At 42.1% G+C, this 16,502-nt stretch overlaps 1 protein-coding gene across 7 annotated transcripts in view; it reads right to left on the bottom strand.

The window, feature by feature from the left end:
• Positions 1–16,502, bottom strand: part of KIAA1549L (KIAA1549 like) — a 125,241-nt gene that overhangs the window by 49,816 nt on the left and 58,923 nt on the right. For 4 of the 7 annotated variants that reach the window (XM_040067949.2, XM_040067948.2, XM_040067947.2 and 1 more), the window contains 8 exons: positions 15,853–16,467; positions 14,371–14,483; positions 12,665–12,884; positions 11,378–11,511; positions 8,827–8,989; positions 6,029–6,088; positions 4,382–4,533; positions 2,810–2,981 (listed from right to left, as the gene is read on the bottom strand). In XM_040067949.2, coding sequence (XP_039923883.1) covers positions 2,810–2,981; positions 4,382–4,533; positions 6,029–6,088; positions 8,827–8,989; positions 11,378–11,511; positions 12,665–12,884; positions 14,371–14,483; positions 15,853–16,467 — 1,629 coding nt within the window. The remainder of the gene's footprint in view (positions 1–2,809; positions 2,982–4,381; positions 4,534–6,028; positions 6,089–8,826; positions 8,990–11,377; positions 11,512–12,664; positions 12,885–14,370; positions 14,484–15,852; positions 16,468–16,502) is intronic. The other 3 variants (XM_058421105.1, XM_058421106.1, XM_040067951.2) reach the window with 1 other exon arrangement.

The raw sequence follows: 16,502 nt of genomic DNA, 5'->3' as shown, positions 1-16,502 counted from the left end.
AAGTAAATAAACTTCCCTTCTTCTTACCCTGATTTGACTGTGTGAGTATTCATTAATTTCATGTCCTCTAGCGACAGTTCATTTACACAATAAACAAACAATTAAAGGTGCAAGTTATGCATCCTTAACTATTTTTCAAATACAAAACCCAGCTTAAAGCAAAGTAGCATAGCATGTGTGTTAAAAGAATGGAGTCCGTACATGGTGTCAAAGACTGGCTCAGCAGGAGCAAATTAGCAGAGCTTTTAAAAACACAATGAAACTAGCTTGAATATTTTTTTTCAATATCAATAAGGCAATAAGAAGATGCTTCTCTTGTGCTCTAGAAATAATTCATCATAGTTAAGGTCAAAAAGGATTCATCATTTCTGAAGGAGTGGAAATAACGAGGCTGGAAAGAGCTACTTGCAGATATATTAATGACGGCACCAGGAAAAGGGTACGTTTCAGAAATGCAGTGATGCAAAAAACATTTTAGATTCCATTTCATCAGAATAATCTCTCTTCGTATGAACCTTCAACTTGTTCACACACAGGAGGTCCTCCTGTGGCACATTCCCAGTTCTCTCATTTCATTCTGTTTCTTTCTGGAAAAACAATCAGACAACCTCCTTATAACATTAAACTTTGCTGTAGTGAAATATTTAGTGGACTTCCCCATAACAGCCCTGTTTATTTTGCTGTGGCACTGGTTGCTGGTGTGGGTAGGAAGTTGTGAGAACACCAGCACAAAGCAGCCATTCCCATTTCCTGGGGGACCGGCGCTTTCAAATGTCATTGAGCTTATGAGCTGTCAGAGGCACTCAGCATCTCTCAGGATCAGACTTCCAATGCAAACCAGCTAGTTCTGCAGCAGTTATTAGGAACTTTTCAGTTCTCCAGGTGAAAGCCTGGCTGGAGCCTGAGCCTGTTTTCTTTGTAGATCTGCAACTTTTTGAAAACCCGGTGAAGTTTCTGGTGACATAGGAACAGCACCATTAGGTCCAGAGCCTGAGCACAAGACTGCAAAAAGGCCAGGCTGGAGAATTTCAGGGTTCACTTTTCAACAGACTTCCAGAATTCTTAATTATTGACTTTGACATTTAGTTTGGGAATAAAAGGACCATGGGGAAGGAAACTGAATCTGAATTTTAACAAATAACAAAAACTTTAATTATAGACTGCTGCTGTAGAAGCAGCAAACAAGGGTGGAAAAATTACATTTATTCCTTCTAAGGGATGCAAAGGAAATTATGACCTTATGGCTAATAGGACAGACATTTAGGAGTCCTAATTTACATCTTTAATTCAGTTACCAGACTTCAGTGTGGCCTAAAGTCAACCCATAGTTCATTCAACTCACTACGACTTCTGTGGAATTTGAAACAAGCCTTTCATTCTGTTGTAACTCAGCCCCTGGCTCGTAACACAGGAACATCCATTTTTTGTGTTATTATTCATCTGTCTTGCCTAACCCAGCTATGAGCTCCCTAGGGTATTCTTACAGTATTTTGGGACAGAACTTTTCATTTTGCTAGAACAGAAATTACAATGAGCAAAAATGAAATCCACACAAAGTATTTTCTGTGGCAATACAAAGACAGACTACAAATAACCGTGTCCAAAAGGAAAGAAATTGGGGTTTTTCCCATAATAAGGTATAAAGATGGAATTACCGCCTACATTTCAAACACTGTATCTTCGGAATCTCAGTTACCTTAGGTCACAATTTCAATTTCTGTATATTCTCTTTTTGCAGTGTTCTATGCATACATGGCTGGTATGAAAAATCTACAGATGAATAAGGCTGCCTTATCAGACCATGGAAATACAAAGTTAGATGATGAGCAGTAGATTTCATAATTGCCTAAATACCTACATAAATATAAATCACATCACTGCACAAAGGGCTAGGAAACTGCTATATCTATGTCTTCTTTGCAAAAAAAAATAAAATTCTTCTTACTCAATCCTATGTTTATGGATGATATATAAATTACTCATTACAGTGGTCTCTTCTTTTCCTGTCACCATTTCACATAGTTATTTCAGTATCACCACTCTTCCAGGCAGATATAATTGCACCAGGGACACCCATTTTATGCACTGTTTCAGCACTAAGAAGATCCAGTGCAGAAGTCCACTATATAATTTTGATTCTTTCTAAAGAAATACTTCAGCAAAATGGAGAAATCCAGTTAGCAAAAGGCATGGATTTGTACACTGAGCTGTTAACTGCATGAAAAAAAACACTCCAGGATTGTCCACAGCTTTATGACTATGGGCCAAGTATATAGGAATATCTAAAAATATCATTTAAAGAAACCTGTGTCCACAATCACTCAGTAACTGATCTTAAAAGAGAAATTTGAAAGCACTTTATTTTTCAAGAGTGCATTATTTTTGGCCACATTATTCTGAATGATACTATCATATCCTGAATCTGAAAGCTGCCCATAGGCACAAGTAGCTCTTTTCAACTTCACTTCTCTGGTTTGTGTCTAAACAATAACTTTAACAACCATGTCATGCTCTTCTTATTAAAAAATATTAATCTTTTAAAAAACTATTATTTAAAGTATAATAATCCATTTGAAATAGAAAGAATCTACACTATTTTTATCAAGTCAAAAATAAGCAACATCTTAACAGCCACCACATTTTACTTTTTTTTGGCCGAGCTACATGTATAGCAACTTCTCCCCAGTCATCATTAGTCTGTGGTGTCATGGTTTTGTCAACATCAAAATTAATTCTGATATTCCATAGTGTTCAGTTCATGGAATAAAGCAATGATTAAGCATTAAGCAATTTTTAAAAGGACTCTTACGATCAGCTTGAACTTGGATGACATAGCCCAGTGTCAAGGCCATCCTCTGGGAGTCAACCGTACTCAAAATTTTGGCAGCTGCAGTGCCCAGCAAAGGCTTCCCATTGTATAAAGTGTAATATGTCAGTTCAGCTGGCTCCTTGGGTCCTGGAATACGTTGAATTTTTACCATCTTTAAGGGAAATAAATAAATAAATAAATAAATAAATAAGGAGAGAAAGAGAAATGAGCTGTGTTCACTTTACACCACTGCAAAACTTGCCAGGAGCTATTTGGAGGCAGTGCCTTCAGGGAGCTCCTTAAAGACCTCCTGCAAGCGTAAGCTCCATGCAAATATTCTCATAGGATCAGAGCTTCTCCCCCTCAGAGCCCAGGCTCTTAAATCAGTCAGCCAGAGAGCTGACTAAAATTTTTCTTAAACAAAATTTAAATATAATCCTAAGGTAAAACCCTACACTAAAGAAAAGCATGCAGTAAAGAGGAAAGGATCAAATTTTTGGACCTTACAGTCTTCTGTAAAGGGGGAATTCATATAATCTGTTCTAATACTGAAAACTCCACTGGCATACTGCAGATAAAAAGCAGCCTCACATTTCCTTTCTGTACTCATTACTTTTTTGTCCCAGGTTGATAACAAAGGGATCATGCTTTTCCCATTTTATTCTGCAGAACACTGACAGAATTTTTCCATTGTACTTCCACCTTTCCTTAAAGTGGAGAAAGTGTCAAACATTTCTAATGATGAGAAGAAAAAGGAGTTTTGTGATTCTTCTCCATTATGTTGTGGACTAAAATTTTACAAAAGTTCACACTTTTGGCCAGTAAAATATGTTCCTTATTTTAAATGCTTTCAGTGGAACACTACAAAGAATTGTGTGGGCAAATGGGAAATGTAATAGCTTGGGTTTATACCTTAAAACAAACAATTCTTGAAAAACATAATTTAATTTTTTTTAATAACTAATTTTTGAAGATTGGAGAAGAAATCTTTTAATTTCCCATAGCATCCGTTGGCTTAATGGCGAGAAAACAAAACATGATTAGTTCAAAATACTGAATGTAAAATGCTGTAAATAAGAGAAAGATGATTAATAAATTACTCAGGTCTGAAGTCTCTACTTCATAACATGATGTGGGGCCACATGATTTGATGACTAACCCTGTATAAATAAAGGCAGCTTCTTATATATTTTTTTAACCAAAAAAAAAAAAATATTCTAGCTTTGAGTTGCCTAGGAAACTTTTATCATAAAGAAAAAACGTGGAACTATTCAATATGCTGAATACGCTAAAATATGCGCTTTGTACCAATCCTCATAGCAACCAGAGAGAAAATATTTATGACACTGATTAACTAACGATGATTTCTCGAGGATGACAGGCATGCCAACACGGCTGGCTGCAGAAAAAGGCACGGTTAGCAACGCTAGGCATTCTGCCCTCGCTGCTTTGGTATCCATGAGAAACACAGGAAATTTCAGCCTAAAAATTTAGACAGACATGACTTTTACAGGAATTGGAGGAGGACACATGCAAGCAAAGCACTTCTTTTAACACAGGTCCATCGAGCACCTGCACGGTGTAGCTGCCCACGGTAGTGGCACGCCGGAATCGCCTTCCCTGCTGGTGGGACATCATGAACAGCGGGGCCAAGCGCTGCTCCATCAGTCTGGCAAAGCTCTGGTTGTTCAGCCCCAGCAAAGCAATATCAACCCCTTGGATGACTGTGGGAATGGAGAAAAAACACCTATCAGCACTTCATGCATGGGCAGGTAAAGTAACACGTGGTCTGTGGGATACCTTGGGACAGGAAGGTGTAGACTAACTCGAAAGGAAAACACCTGGACACTGTTGTCTCCTCTCAGTAATTCCCTGTGGGGATATAACACACTTCTGTTTCAGTCCCTGCGCTGCTCATCTCAGATAATATCAATGATGTTTCAGAGAGTAAAAATCTCAAATTCCCCTTTCTAGGCCCTCAGTTTACCAAAACGGCTCAGGGGAGCACCTACTTTATGATCTTCCATTTAAAAATTAGGTTCAAACCTATTCGAGAACTGCTGGGTTTATCCTTATTGCCAGATGCTCCTGTCAACCAGTTTCTATCCTGAGGATTTGAACTCTGAAGTTTGGATTTTTTACAGTCTCAAGAAAAATATCCTATTTGAGAGCACTGAAACCTGAATAAGCATTTCTGAACTATAAATGAAGGCATCTGAAGCATAAATGAATGCAAGATTTAAAAGACACTGGATTCTACAGTTCAAAAAAAGTGATATGACACGCTGATTCAATTCATACATATGTATGGTATTTCAGTATTATTTCAAAAAAGTCTTCTGGGACCACCAAGATCTTTTTGAAAACAGAGTTTCCATTACAATATCAAAAATAATCCATGGCAGCAAGTGCACAGGGGCAAGAAATGGAGTATCACGTTCACAGGGTCCATACTGGGAGGAGCTGTACTACTCCCTTCAGAGGATCATAATCTCTGCATAAACTTATTTCAAGTTTATTAAAAGATGGAACTGGTACCAAGTCTATTTCGTGTCAGGGCCCTTTGCTCTTGCTCTCCTGAGCATTAGACAATTCCAGGTAGAGACACAACGACTAGAAAGGCTTTGGTACCATTCAAAGGTGTCTGAGGGAAAGGGTCTCGTTTTTGCCCAGTTATCATTTCTGATAATATATGATGATATCATTTCTGTGCATGAGAATGTGGCACTTGTGAAATGACTTGATAAAAGAAATACTTTGAAGCCTAAGAGTTTCAAGTGAAAGATGCAAAAATCCCTGCACACAAACAGTCAGCAAATCAACAAAGTTCCTTGGTGTAACACCTTCCCCCTTGTTCCTGAGTTATGTCTACGAGTCTCTTTTGATTTCAGACTTAAATCCATGTCCCAGGGTATTAAAAAAAAAAAAAAAATCTGTTTGTGTCTCAAAACTCTCAGAAGATAATGCTGCTCTCAGAACTGTTTCAACCAAAGTGCTACAAATTCTGAGGTGGGTGTTGGTCACTGGAGATGTCACTGTTCAAGATGATCAATCACTTATGCCCCAGAGTCACTGTAAGTACATTTGCCCAGCTGAAGGCAGGTTCAGTGGGCAGCCACTTATTTCTGTGTAAAATGACTGCACCACTGTGTTCATATAAATGAGCGCTAAAAATTATTACCTGGTGTGCCCGGAGGAGGGAAGGACATTAGAAAGTACCTGTTATCACCCAGTAGTCTCTAGTTGATTCCGAGACATCAAGGTTTGGATACTCCAAAGCTTTAAAAACAGAAAGTTAAATTATGTAATAATATTCCAACACCCTATACATTATGCATCCCAAAACTGGAAAGCAGTAAATAACTAAGAAGAGATCTAGAGCATAATTTTCAGTGTTACAATTTCTTTTCTGTCTGAAAAAGAACACCAGGTGTAAACAGAAGAAGCACTGGCGTACAAAGTAGAACATATATCTCCTGTTGCCAAAATACTGGCTGGGACAGAGTCTGTGAGGAAACCCAGGATTGCCCAGATCCAAGAAGGATAGGTAATAGGTGGTGTGTGCAACTCTGCTGCTTTCTCCCCTACAGAAAACCAGATGAGATCCCATGATGATTCTGTGATGAATACTTATGCAGCCCAGACCACAGTTTTAGCCTAAAATAATATGAAAATATACCAGGATCAGACTCCACATGGATTGCAAACGAGACTAAGAAAACTGTGAGCACACCTCAGAGCTTGGTGCTCTCTCACTGTGCACTGTTTATGGCATTGCTACCATATGTGTCTGCATCTGTGAGAAGCTGATATTTGCTGTTGTGATGCCTTTTGTTAGCTCCTCCATCTCCAAAGTGCACTAGGCTGTAAAACTCAATGTGCTGCTAATCCATTACACAGCTCAGCGTTTGTTCAATAGATAAATACTGGGAACTTAATTCAGAAAATATCCATGCTCTGCATGTTGATAGGCTGCTACTGAGTCACCTTGATTTTTAAAGCCCAAAGTGGCTCAGAATAGTAAACATTGCAAAGGATTTAATTATGCACAGTAGCTGCTTTTGAGGAGGATTTCAGAGCGTGCCCTGAGCTGTGCATTTCCACGACAGACTGCAAAGGCTCTGGAGGAGCCACTGGAGTCTACTGGGAAATAACATGCTCGGAGAACAACCTCAATATTTGTTTGATAAACTGAGACAACTACACTGCCACATGAATAAGCATCAAACACTCTTCAAAGGAAACATTTTCCAAACACACTATCAGTCTGGAGCCGTAAACACTGCGCGTGCATTAAGTTCATGAGTTTGCAGTACAGCTGCTGCGCTGGGAATAAAACCAAGAGCTCCAAAATGAAATATAAGCCATTAGTTGGTAAAGAAACACTAGCTAAAGACTTTATCAGGTCTGTTCATCATGTGTGGGGATCAGCAGAGAGCTGCAGTACCACACGAGACTTGCTGTGTGACAAATGACTCGCGCCGCTCCTGACTACCAAGCATATGCCTGTATTGCCTTTGTGAGAAGCACCACAATCCTCTTCCTGTGCAATATTTTGGAGGTGAAACACTTGAACTGAGCACAGCCAGCATCAAAACTTCCTCCAGCTTTCTCCTCGTGCTCCTGAATTGTCCATGAAGACAGGTCCGGAACACAGGGCATCCACAGCCATCAAAAAGGAGCCTGTCTGACGAGGAATTGGTCCATGACCACACCCTTTATCAACAGCCTCTCTCTCTCTCCCTGCCTCCCCTTGCCTGTGCAAAGACTTTATGAAAACACAAGCCCACCTTGCGATGTGTCTCTTACCCTGTGATGGAAAATCTGGTTCAAAAGTGCACCAACACAGTGCAATAACTTACAGGGCATTTTCACCTGTTCATTTCCAAATATTGCAATTTGATAGGTAATGCCTCAAGAATAACATGAAAACCTCATTTCCCAAAGATTTGCACAGTGACCTAAGTCAGCTGTGATTCCTGACTGCCTCACAGCAGAGAAACTACTTATCCCACAGAAAGCTCACAGTGCAAGTCACAGATGAAGGATTGCACCCTGTAATTTCTCTGCTGCTGGGCTGCTTACAAACAAAATGGACTGACCAAAAAAAAAAAAAAAAAAAAAAAAAAAAAAGGGGGGGGAAAAAAAAAAGGTAATTTGTGTTTTCCTCAGTGCTCACTTCCCAGCAGTCTGTTTCTGTGCTGATGTACCCAGCATATCCCTGTCTCTTCTCACTCCCAGCAAACACAGAACTCCAGTCTGCAGCGAGCTTAATTTCACACATCACATTAACAAGCAGATTAAACAGAAATCCCTCTAATCAAGTGTCTTGGCCCTTTAATCATTTTAAAGAAATTAGCATGCAGATTCAGAGAGCACATACACCACATGGGCTGCCCACACAATTGTCTCCACCTCAGAGCCCTCATGGCAACTGCAGTGCAAAGAAAACTACTGATGCCAAAGTGCTCAGACCACGTGTAAACTGAGGATGCAGTTCAGCAAATACACCTACGACTTATTTTAAAACAGAAGCACAGATGGAGCTCACCCCACTACCCAAGCACACAGCCTGATCCCAGCCCAGCCCTTGGAGCAACCTCTGGGGCTGAGGATTCCACTGAAGCAAAGGGTTATGCTGAAGCTAAAGTTCATTCAGTGCGGTGATAAGTGTTCCTGAAATGATCTTTGGGACCTTTTGTGCTTTGCTTTTCACGAATCTGAAATTTTATTTTGTTTGAAACGTGGCACAGGAAAATTTTTCATTAATGACAGATTATATATGTTTTTCCTTAGCTTTTTTGCCAGTGTTGCTAGCAGCCAAAATAAACACTGAACCCAGGGAAAAATACATAATCATCTAATCCCTCCTGCCCTTTTTTTTTTTTTTTTTTTTTTTGATTAATAAGATACAGTTTAAATAGCAACCAGAAAAAAACTACCTAAAATCCCTGGGCTTGACAACAAAGCCAAATTTTGGTGCTGGCTAATCTTGATGCTGGGAAGCACATACTTACATTCGGCAATGGTGAGAGGTGGGTAGGTGAGGTAGAAACCCACCAGCTCAGCTGACAGCTGATTAAGAAGGTTGCTGGAAATAGTGCCATTTAGAGTTGTGCTTTGATTTTTCACTACGTAAAACAGAGTGACAGCTTGGGAGATATTGGAGGTGTTCAAAATCTGAAACAGAGGCAAAAAATAATGTGTTGCTGTTGTTCAGCATTAAAAACTCATTTTTTTGAGTTCTGATTCATTTAATGCTCATTCAATGAGCATTCAGCTCTTTTTTTTTTTTTAATATTAAAAAAAAAAAAAAAAAAAAAAAAAAAAAAAAAAAAAAGAAAAAACAAGGCAGTGCAAAGAAACTGGGGAAATGTTAACCCAAAGAATGGATAAGCTGCATCTCATTCTACTTTACTTTACTTACACTTACTAAAGTGTGATACTTTAATCCCTGCTTTAGCACTTGCAAGGTTCCCTGGGGGAAGGTGCAGTCAGGTGCAGGCACAGAAAAGGTGCAGTCAGGACTGAAAATGTTTTCCCTTGTTTTTACCAGGAAATGTGGTATGAGGGAGAGGATGCTTATTAGAAAAATCATCCAGTGCTTGATGAAGAGAAATTGTCCTGCTTATCTTGCTGTCTTTGCTGCCTTACTGCTGTTAGTTTCTAGACCCACACATTTTCCTCATGAAATTAAAGGACATCATGTCTTTCTGTTCCTAAGATCACATGAATGCCTGCTCTCCTCCCCACTCTAGCTCGGTGCCAGTCTCTTGCTAAGCCCAAATTTGATTACTACATTTTGAGGACTAATTCTATTCAGCAAGTACTGGATGAGATTCTCAAACACCAGGAACAAAACCCACATGTTTTCTTGGAAAACTTGTGTCCCAAGGGGAAGAGGGATGGGTTTGTTTGGCTATTGATAGGTAGGACCCACAGCATTCATGAATGTTATTTAAATATCTCATTTTTATGGTTGGGATCACCAAGTTAAAAGAAAAACTGTGGTATTAAAAAGAAAGCATCAGAAGAGCCCAAGGTCAGACCAAAAGTCAGCCTAGCCAATGTCCACTTACAAATGGTTGGAGCAGAGGGTTAGAGAATTAGCACAGAAAAATTAAAATAAATGGCTTTCAGTGGTGTAGGATTATCCCACAGCTATGTCAGAGCCAAAAATCATATGCCTGGGTTTAAAAAGGGTTGATGACTTTTTATTCTGTATCTTTGGCCAAATGTTTTTTGTAACTTCCATATTTTTTCCAGTTATATCTGGACATCTTTATCACACAGTGTGGGAAAGGATGCTTCTTTTTTCTTATTTAAATTTGAGTAGTTCTGTTATGGGAAACTCCAAGTGACCACTTCTGATTCACCAGAACACTCATGGCTGGAGAACCATGGCAAATTTAATTTCTCCTTGCATGGAAGACACTTCATGCCTTTACCTCCCCTCTGCTCCCCTAGGGCAGCAATGTCTTTTCTGGACTGGCTCTGTCTGCTCCAGAACTGTTCCCCAATTTTTAATTAATCTAAAGCCCTCGTGCAGTGTTTTGTTGCACCGATTTTGTCTTTTGCATGATACTGGAATAACTTCAGAAAAATTTATCATGAAGGTCACTCCCTTAAGCCTCTTACTTCTCAGCTTACATTGCCTCCAGGACTTCCATCCTATCTCTCATTAAATTGGCAATACCCACAGAAACAGCCACTACCTTGTTCTAGGGCTCTTTCCAAAATTGCTTAGGTGCTTTGTGAGGTCTGCCAATTCCACCACTAGCACATTAGCCACCGTGAAATTCCCCTCAATGCCAAGGTCCAGCTATTGAAAAACTTGATAATAACTTTACCTACTGTGGTAGGCCTTCTATTGCCCTGTGCTTTGCTGCCTCTCTGAGCTCATCCAGTTTCAACACAAGCTCACAAGAAACAGCTCCAAAATAACTAAGCAGAGCGCTGATGGCAAATTTTCTCCTTCTGAGGAGCACAATCCATACACAGAGTTTTATCATAAATCAAAAACATATCATAATATCATCCGGAGGATTATTTTGGTCCTGAATTATGGCATAGAGCATGAGTGTTGGCCCACTATACATATAAAGGTGTGTAAAAATCAGGCCCTTTGTGGTGAATTTGTACCTGTGAGCATGAAACTGAAATGCATACCAAGAGAAAGAAAGCTATTCCATTATTTCAGATCTTAAAAACAACTGTGCCTAGCACCATCTTTATACCTGAATAGCCTTACTGAAAGCAACTAATGTGCCAGAACAGCACGCTCAGTAAAACCATAAATTTGGAAGAGCGTTTTTATACTTGGAATTTCATTTATATGACTAAAGCGCAAACGGAAAAACTCCAATTCATGAAAAGCAACATCCTTCTATAAATCATGCATTTATAAGTTCTCCTGCAATTCATAAAACAATCTTATTGCAGATGAAAACATAAACCTCCTTCCACAGTGGCTAGCAAAGGCACTGTGTTGGAATAAAAACATACACATGGCAAAGAATAACCAGGAGGGCTCGGCAAGAGGCACTGGCCAAGCACCCAACGCTGTACCTGAACAGTTAAGTTGTTGCTGGTGTTTAGGACCTTTCTTTCAGCATCCTGAAATGCTCTCTGGAGCCGCTGTTCCATGGTCTGAACAAATTTGCATGACTGAATATTGTCTGTTTGACCCACGAACTGCAACTCTGGAAAAAGGAAGACATTAGCATGTGGACAAAGTATTCTCAGTTGCAGCACCAAGAACAAAACGATCAATTTACACATTAAGCAGGTGAAAATAATGCCACTTCAGGAACTGCACTAAATTAGCCTTAATTAAGACAAAATGCAAGAATTAAATTGCATTATTAGAGCTGGTACTCTCCAAAAACAAATGGAGACTGCTTCTGCAATGATATATAAGACAGTAGGGCCTGTTCACTGTGCATAGGCTTGCTCAGAGCCGGGCAGTAAGCGAAGTCATTCTAAAAGACAAGTTATAATCTTAAATCTTGCAGGTCACTTGGTCCTGCAAAATATACTCAATCATAATACTGATTCCCATTCCATTTTATTTCCACTTTAGGAAAAATGTACTTAACTGCCACAAGTATGTGTACACAAACGTTGCAAGCACACATGCGAGAAATGTTATTTATCATTTAATGCGTCATTTCAGAGCGCTCTGTCCTCTCCTAGCTTATAGCGCCCTACAGTTACTCTGCACTGATGCTTGCTGCCACTTCCCCTTGATGCCTTCTTGGGATTAACTAAAAACGCAGGCCAGACAAAATAAAGAGAATAAAAAGCAGTTGTATTTATTGAAGGGCCTTCAGGAGCATTTTGGGCAGACAAAGCCCCCCACCAGGGGCTACACCCAAAAAAGGGACAAAAGGTCACATGGGTTTTTATCCTTTTCCAAATTTGGTCCATTTGCATATCGGGGGTTAATCTTCCAATTGCAGCTTCAGGTAATGAAGTAATTTACCCCAAGTTTGCTCTCCCCCAACTCAATTTTGTTCATATTTCTGGGGGCCTGAGGCAATGAGGTGTCCTTGATTGCCAGGCCTGGAGAGGAATTGTGTCTGACCAGAATGGGAGAACAATAGCTGACACTCTACATGGAGTTTAGAGTTATACACCAAAGAATCGCAGGGTTACAAACATACGGAAAACATAAAAGCTAAAACCCTAAGGCGCCACGCTCACAGCAGCGCGCGCGGCCCTGGCAGCAGAGCCCCGGGAAGGAGAGGGCTGCCCACAGGAAGGCAGCGCCCGAACCCAGAGCAGAGCCTGTGGCGCTGCCACGCCGCCGCCCCAGAGAGCCGCTGAGCCCCGGGCGGGCCGGGCCCCGCTCACCCGTCTTCAGCTGGAAGTGGTAGGCGGGCAGGGGCTGCCAGGGCAGGGCCAGGGCCACCACGGCCTGCAGGTGTGGCACGTGCTGCTTCATGTCCGCCGTGGCGTTGCCGATGCCGTAGGCCAGCAGCTTCTCGGCGGCAGCAGCCGGGGTGAAGACCAGCCTGCCCCGCGTGACGTAGTAACCCACCGTGAGGTTACTCGATTGCTCCAGGATTTCCACCTAAAAACACACAGGGAAGCATGGTGTTCTCATTGTTTTGCTTGTGGTCCAGCCACCCTTTGATGGGGTTTCTCACCCTGCGTGTGCATCCCTTGCGGGGTTTTTATCCTGTAAGCCCTATAAACCCTGTGGGATCAGTTAGTGACGTGTCAGACACGGTATTAGCAGAACTGCTCAGAGTTTTAGGCTCTGCAGCAGGGGCTCCGAATTGAAGGAGTGCAGAACTGGTACCACAGCTGCAAACCTCCAGGTTTAGGCTGGGCCTTCATTCATGCACAGATACTGGGACATTTTATATATACGTGGAAAAACACCGGGAGCTTCCAGCTCCTAATCCATGCCTGAAGTTCACTGACTTTATGCAGGTTTCTGTCATTGCAGGTTTGCTGACAAATTTTTGAAAGACAAAAGTTTCCAATCTTTTAGAAAGAAGATTCTTATCTCCTGTTCTCCTCTACTGTCCCAGATGGTTTATTCTATGAGTGGACCCATAAGAGTGGAAATAACAAACCACGAAAATGGACACACTGTGAGTCAAAGCATGAGCTGAGTTTCACCTCAAAATCCTGTATTTTCCAAAATATTTAGCCCTGGAACTGCTCCTCCTCACTAAGTTTTAGCTGGTTTCCTCTCTTAGAAGAAGGGAACTCCTCTCAAGTTGTCAAAAGGTAGGGGACTAAACCTGGCAGGTTTCATTGCTGCTGCCAAGGAGCACAGAATTCCCAAACCAAGTGACATCCTCCACACTTGCAGCAATAAAGCATGAGGACCCAAGTCAACTTGCTGACATTTCTTTTGAGAAAAATTACATTTTTCCTTCCGAGAGGCTTGGTGAGTGTGACTCCAAACAGCCTTGGACCCCACACAAACCCCAGCCTGAGTGCACAGGAAGCTGTGTCCCAAGGAGAAGGGATCCTACCCAAGCCTGCTCTCAGACACAGCAGTGCAGAGGTTCATGCAATTTAGCTGTGAAGTAACGAATACGTCACCTCACTTTTTTTTCAATAAAACATGTTTTCTCCTTGCTCGGGATTCTTGTCCCTGTGAAATTGCACCTGTCAGGTACTAGGCTTTCAAAGCAGGGAGAAGACTGACAGCAGTGACATCCTATTTCCCAGCCATGCTCTCGCCATTGTTCCAAGCTGAGCACAGCAGCACTCGGCTGCTCCTGAGCAGAAGTCACTCCTGAGCTGCAGGGGCAGAGGAAACTGCTGTCAGTAGTCATTTCCCAGAGCACACCAAAAAGAAGTTTGCGTTTCTCTCTTCTGCATCATCAAATAAACCGCTAAAAGATTTGGAGTATTCCTTACATTTTCAGAGACCACAGTGGGTGCCACCTCTGCCTGCTCTCCATAGGAAAATCTCAATGCTCCCCTCCAAGAGGTTTCTTGCATCCAGAGACACCACTGGAGCCACAGCCAGCTGCGGTTCTTTGGTGGGAGGAATGTTTTGGTGAAGTCATGCATGGAAAGCCAAACACGCTTACCTGAGCGCTGACATTCTGGTTGAAAGCTTGTCTCAGCACTTGGTTGAGGCCTTTTCTCACGCTCTCCCTGAAGGCATTGCTGATCATCATCCTTCTTGTGCTCAGAAACAGAACTGTGGAGCAACAAAAGCCACAGGGTGGTTTGAGACATCACCATGCTCCTGTTTGCTTTCTTTAATTGTTTTACATTGGGCTGGCTGTGCAGGGATCATCAAAGCAGTTTGGATTAGCAGCAGCTCCAAAGACAAGAACTGCAGGGGCTCAGCAGCTCCTGAATTCCCTATTCATCCCATGGCAATAGCACATTGTTTCCACGTTTGCAGAGCAAGGTCTAACAAATGCAATTTCTTTAGCAGCAACAACAAGTCTTTGCCATGCAGCCTCTCCAAGGAGGCACGAGGCCACTCACTGCCTGAGGACAGTCTGGCACAGCATTCCCAGGGGACTGAGCCAGAGCTGCACAGGCAGGGCTTCACATCTTCATGGCCACAGTTACGTAAAAGAAATCTGCTGCTCCACTGTTACAATTATTTTCTATTTAGGAAGCATCTGTATGTTTTCTTTAATAAACCTACCACTATCTTCTTCTTTTTCTCTTACAGTTTGCAGAAAGAGTTTTATAGCTGTGCCTGGGTACTTTCAATCATACACTGTACACAAGCTGCTTCTATCTTTAGAAACAGCTGCTGTACTCTTCACACTACTGATGGGGATATTTAGCAGCTAACAAACACACATTAGGTCCAAAAGCTGCTTATTTCACTGTAGCCTGTATCATGCAAGGTCACAAAGACTTTTCCGTACCTACTCTTTGCTGAGGTCTCCAAGACACACACAGCTTCTGGTGCTGTGCTGCCACAAGGAGTCCATGAGAAGCCTGGGCAAGGTAGCTCTCTTGGCCCCTTCAGTTTAGTGTTCTTACAGCTAAGGAGAAGCTGTCCATGAAAAAAACAGCCAGAGCCAGAAGTGGCACTGTTCACATAGAAAACTCAAAATCCTCCCATTTTGAAGCGTGCAACTCTAAATGCTAAACATAATTTTCAAATGGATCTGTAATGATAGAATTAGGTGTTCATTTTAGAACAGAATTAGGTTTTTATGCATAAACAGGGCTGAGGACCAAGGCAGGTTACTGGGCTGTCCTCTTCGGCAACACAGACTCCTTCCTGCAAAGCAGAGCCCAAACCATCCTGGCTTACAGGGCTGTCCCTCCTCACAGGCACTCTTGCAGTGACCCCCTGAACGTCACAGCACCTGATCTCACCGCTCCATTTGACACACTCGTGTTGAAACCCAAGCCACGAGTAAAGCAAATACCATTTCCATCTAACAGCCCTGCTCGTATCCACCTGGTTGGTCAGCGCCGCAGAATAATCACTGCTGCCCCACATCCTCTGACACTGGGGTGTGTTTCTCACACCTCACTAGCTGCACCTCACAGGCACAGGAGACCCTTTTGGCAAACCCAGTGGCTGCACGTACCTGTTTTCACCATCATGTTGGCAGAGAGCCGGCAATCCAGGGAGGGAGCTGCCGTCATGTTAGCGAAAGCGGCTGCTGCCGTGGTGTCGGGAGGAGCAGGGGTGAGTTCCACTGCAGAAGGGGGAAGCCTAGTTGTTTTCGCTGATGCTGTAATAGATGTCAAAGCTGCTGTCATTGTCAGTGGGTATGGGGTTGGCGTTTTGGTGATGTCTGAGCTCGGGAGCTTCTGGGTGTCAGTTACTCTTGTTTCTATCTGCCTTGGTACATGGGCTGGGGGTGCGAGTGTGGACGCTGTGACCGTGCTGCTCTTGGGGGTTATGAGCAGAGCTGGCATGTCCAGAGGTGAGGCAGTCGCGTTTCTCATTGCGAAAGGAAAATCTGCCTGTGTTCCTACTGGGCTTAGATCCGATGTCAGTTTTGTGGCAGTGTTATTGTTTGTTAGTGTCGGTATCGGTGTGCTTAAAGCCATCACAGATGGCAAAGGTGTGTTTTCAGTGCCTAGAGAAAAGAAGGAAGAAGCTGGCACTGGTGAAGCTGGAGATGGTTTTCTTGTTAGTGGTTTTGCTTCTGAAGTTTCTACTGTAGGTACTGCACCAGAAGATACTCCAGATAACACTGTAAGAACAGAATGGGTAAAGTTGGTTGTTGAC

This window comes from Hirundo rustica, chromosome 6 (genome assembly GCF_015227805.2).
Source record: "Hirundo rustica isolate bHirRus1 chromosome 6, bHirRus1.pri.v3, whole genome shotgun sequence".
Classification (NCBI taxonomy): Eukaryota; Metazoa; Chordata; class Aves; order Passeriformes; family Hirundinidae; genus Hirundo; species Hirundo rustica.
This window is presented reverse-complemented; position numbering and strand designations above follow the sequence as displayed.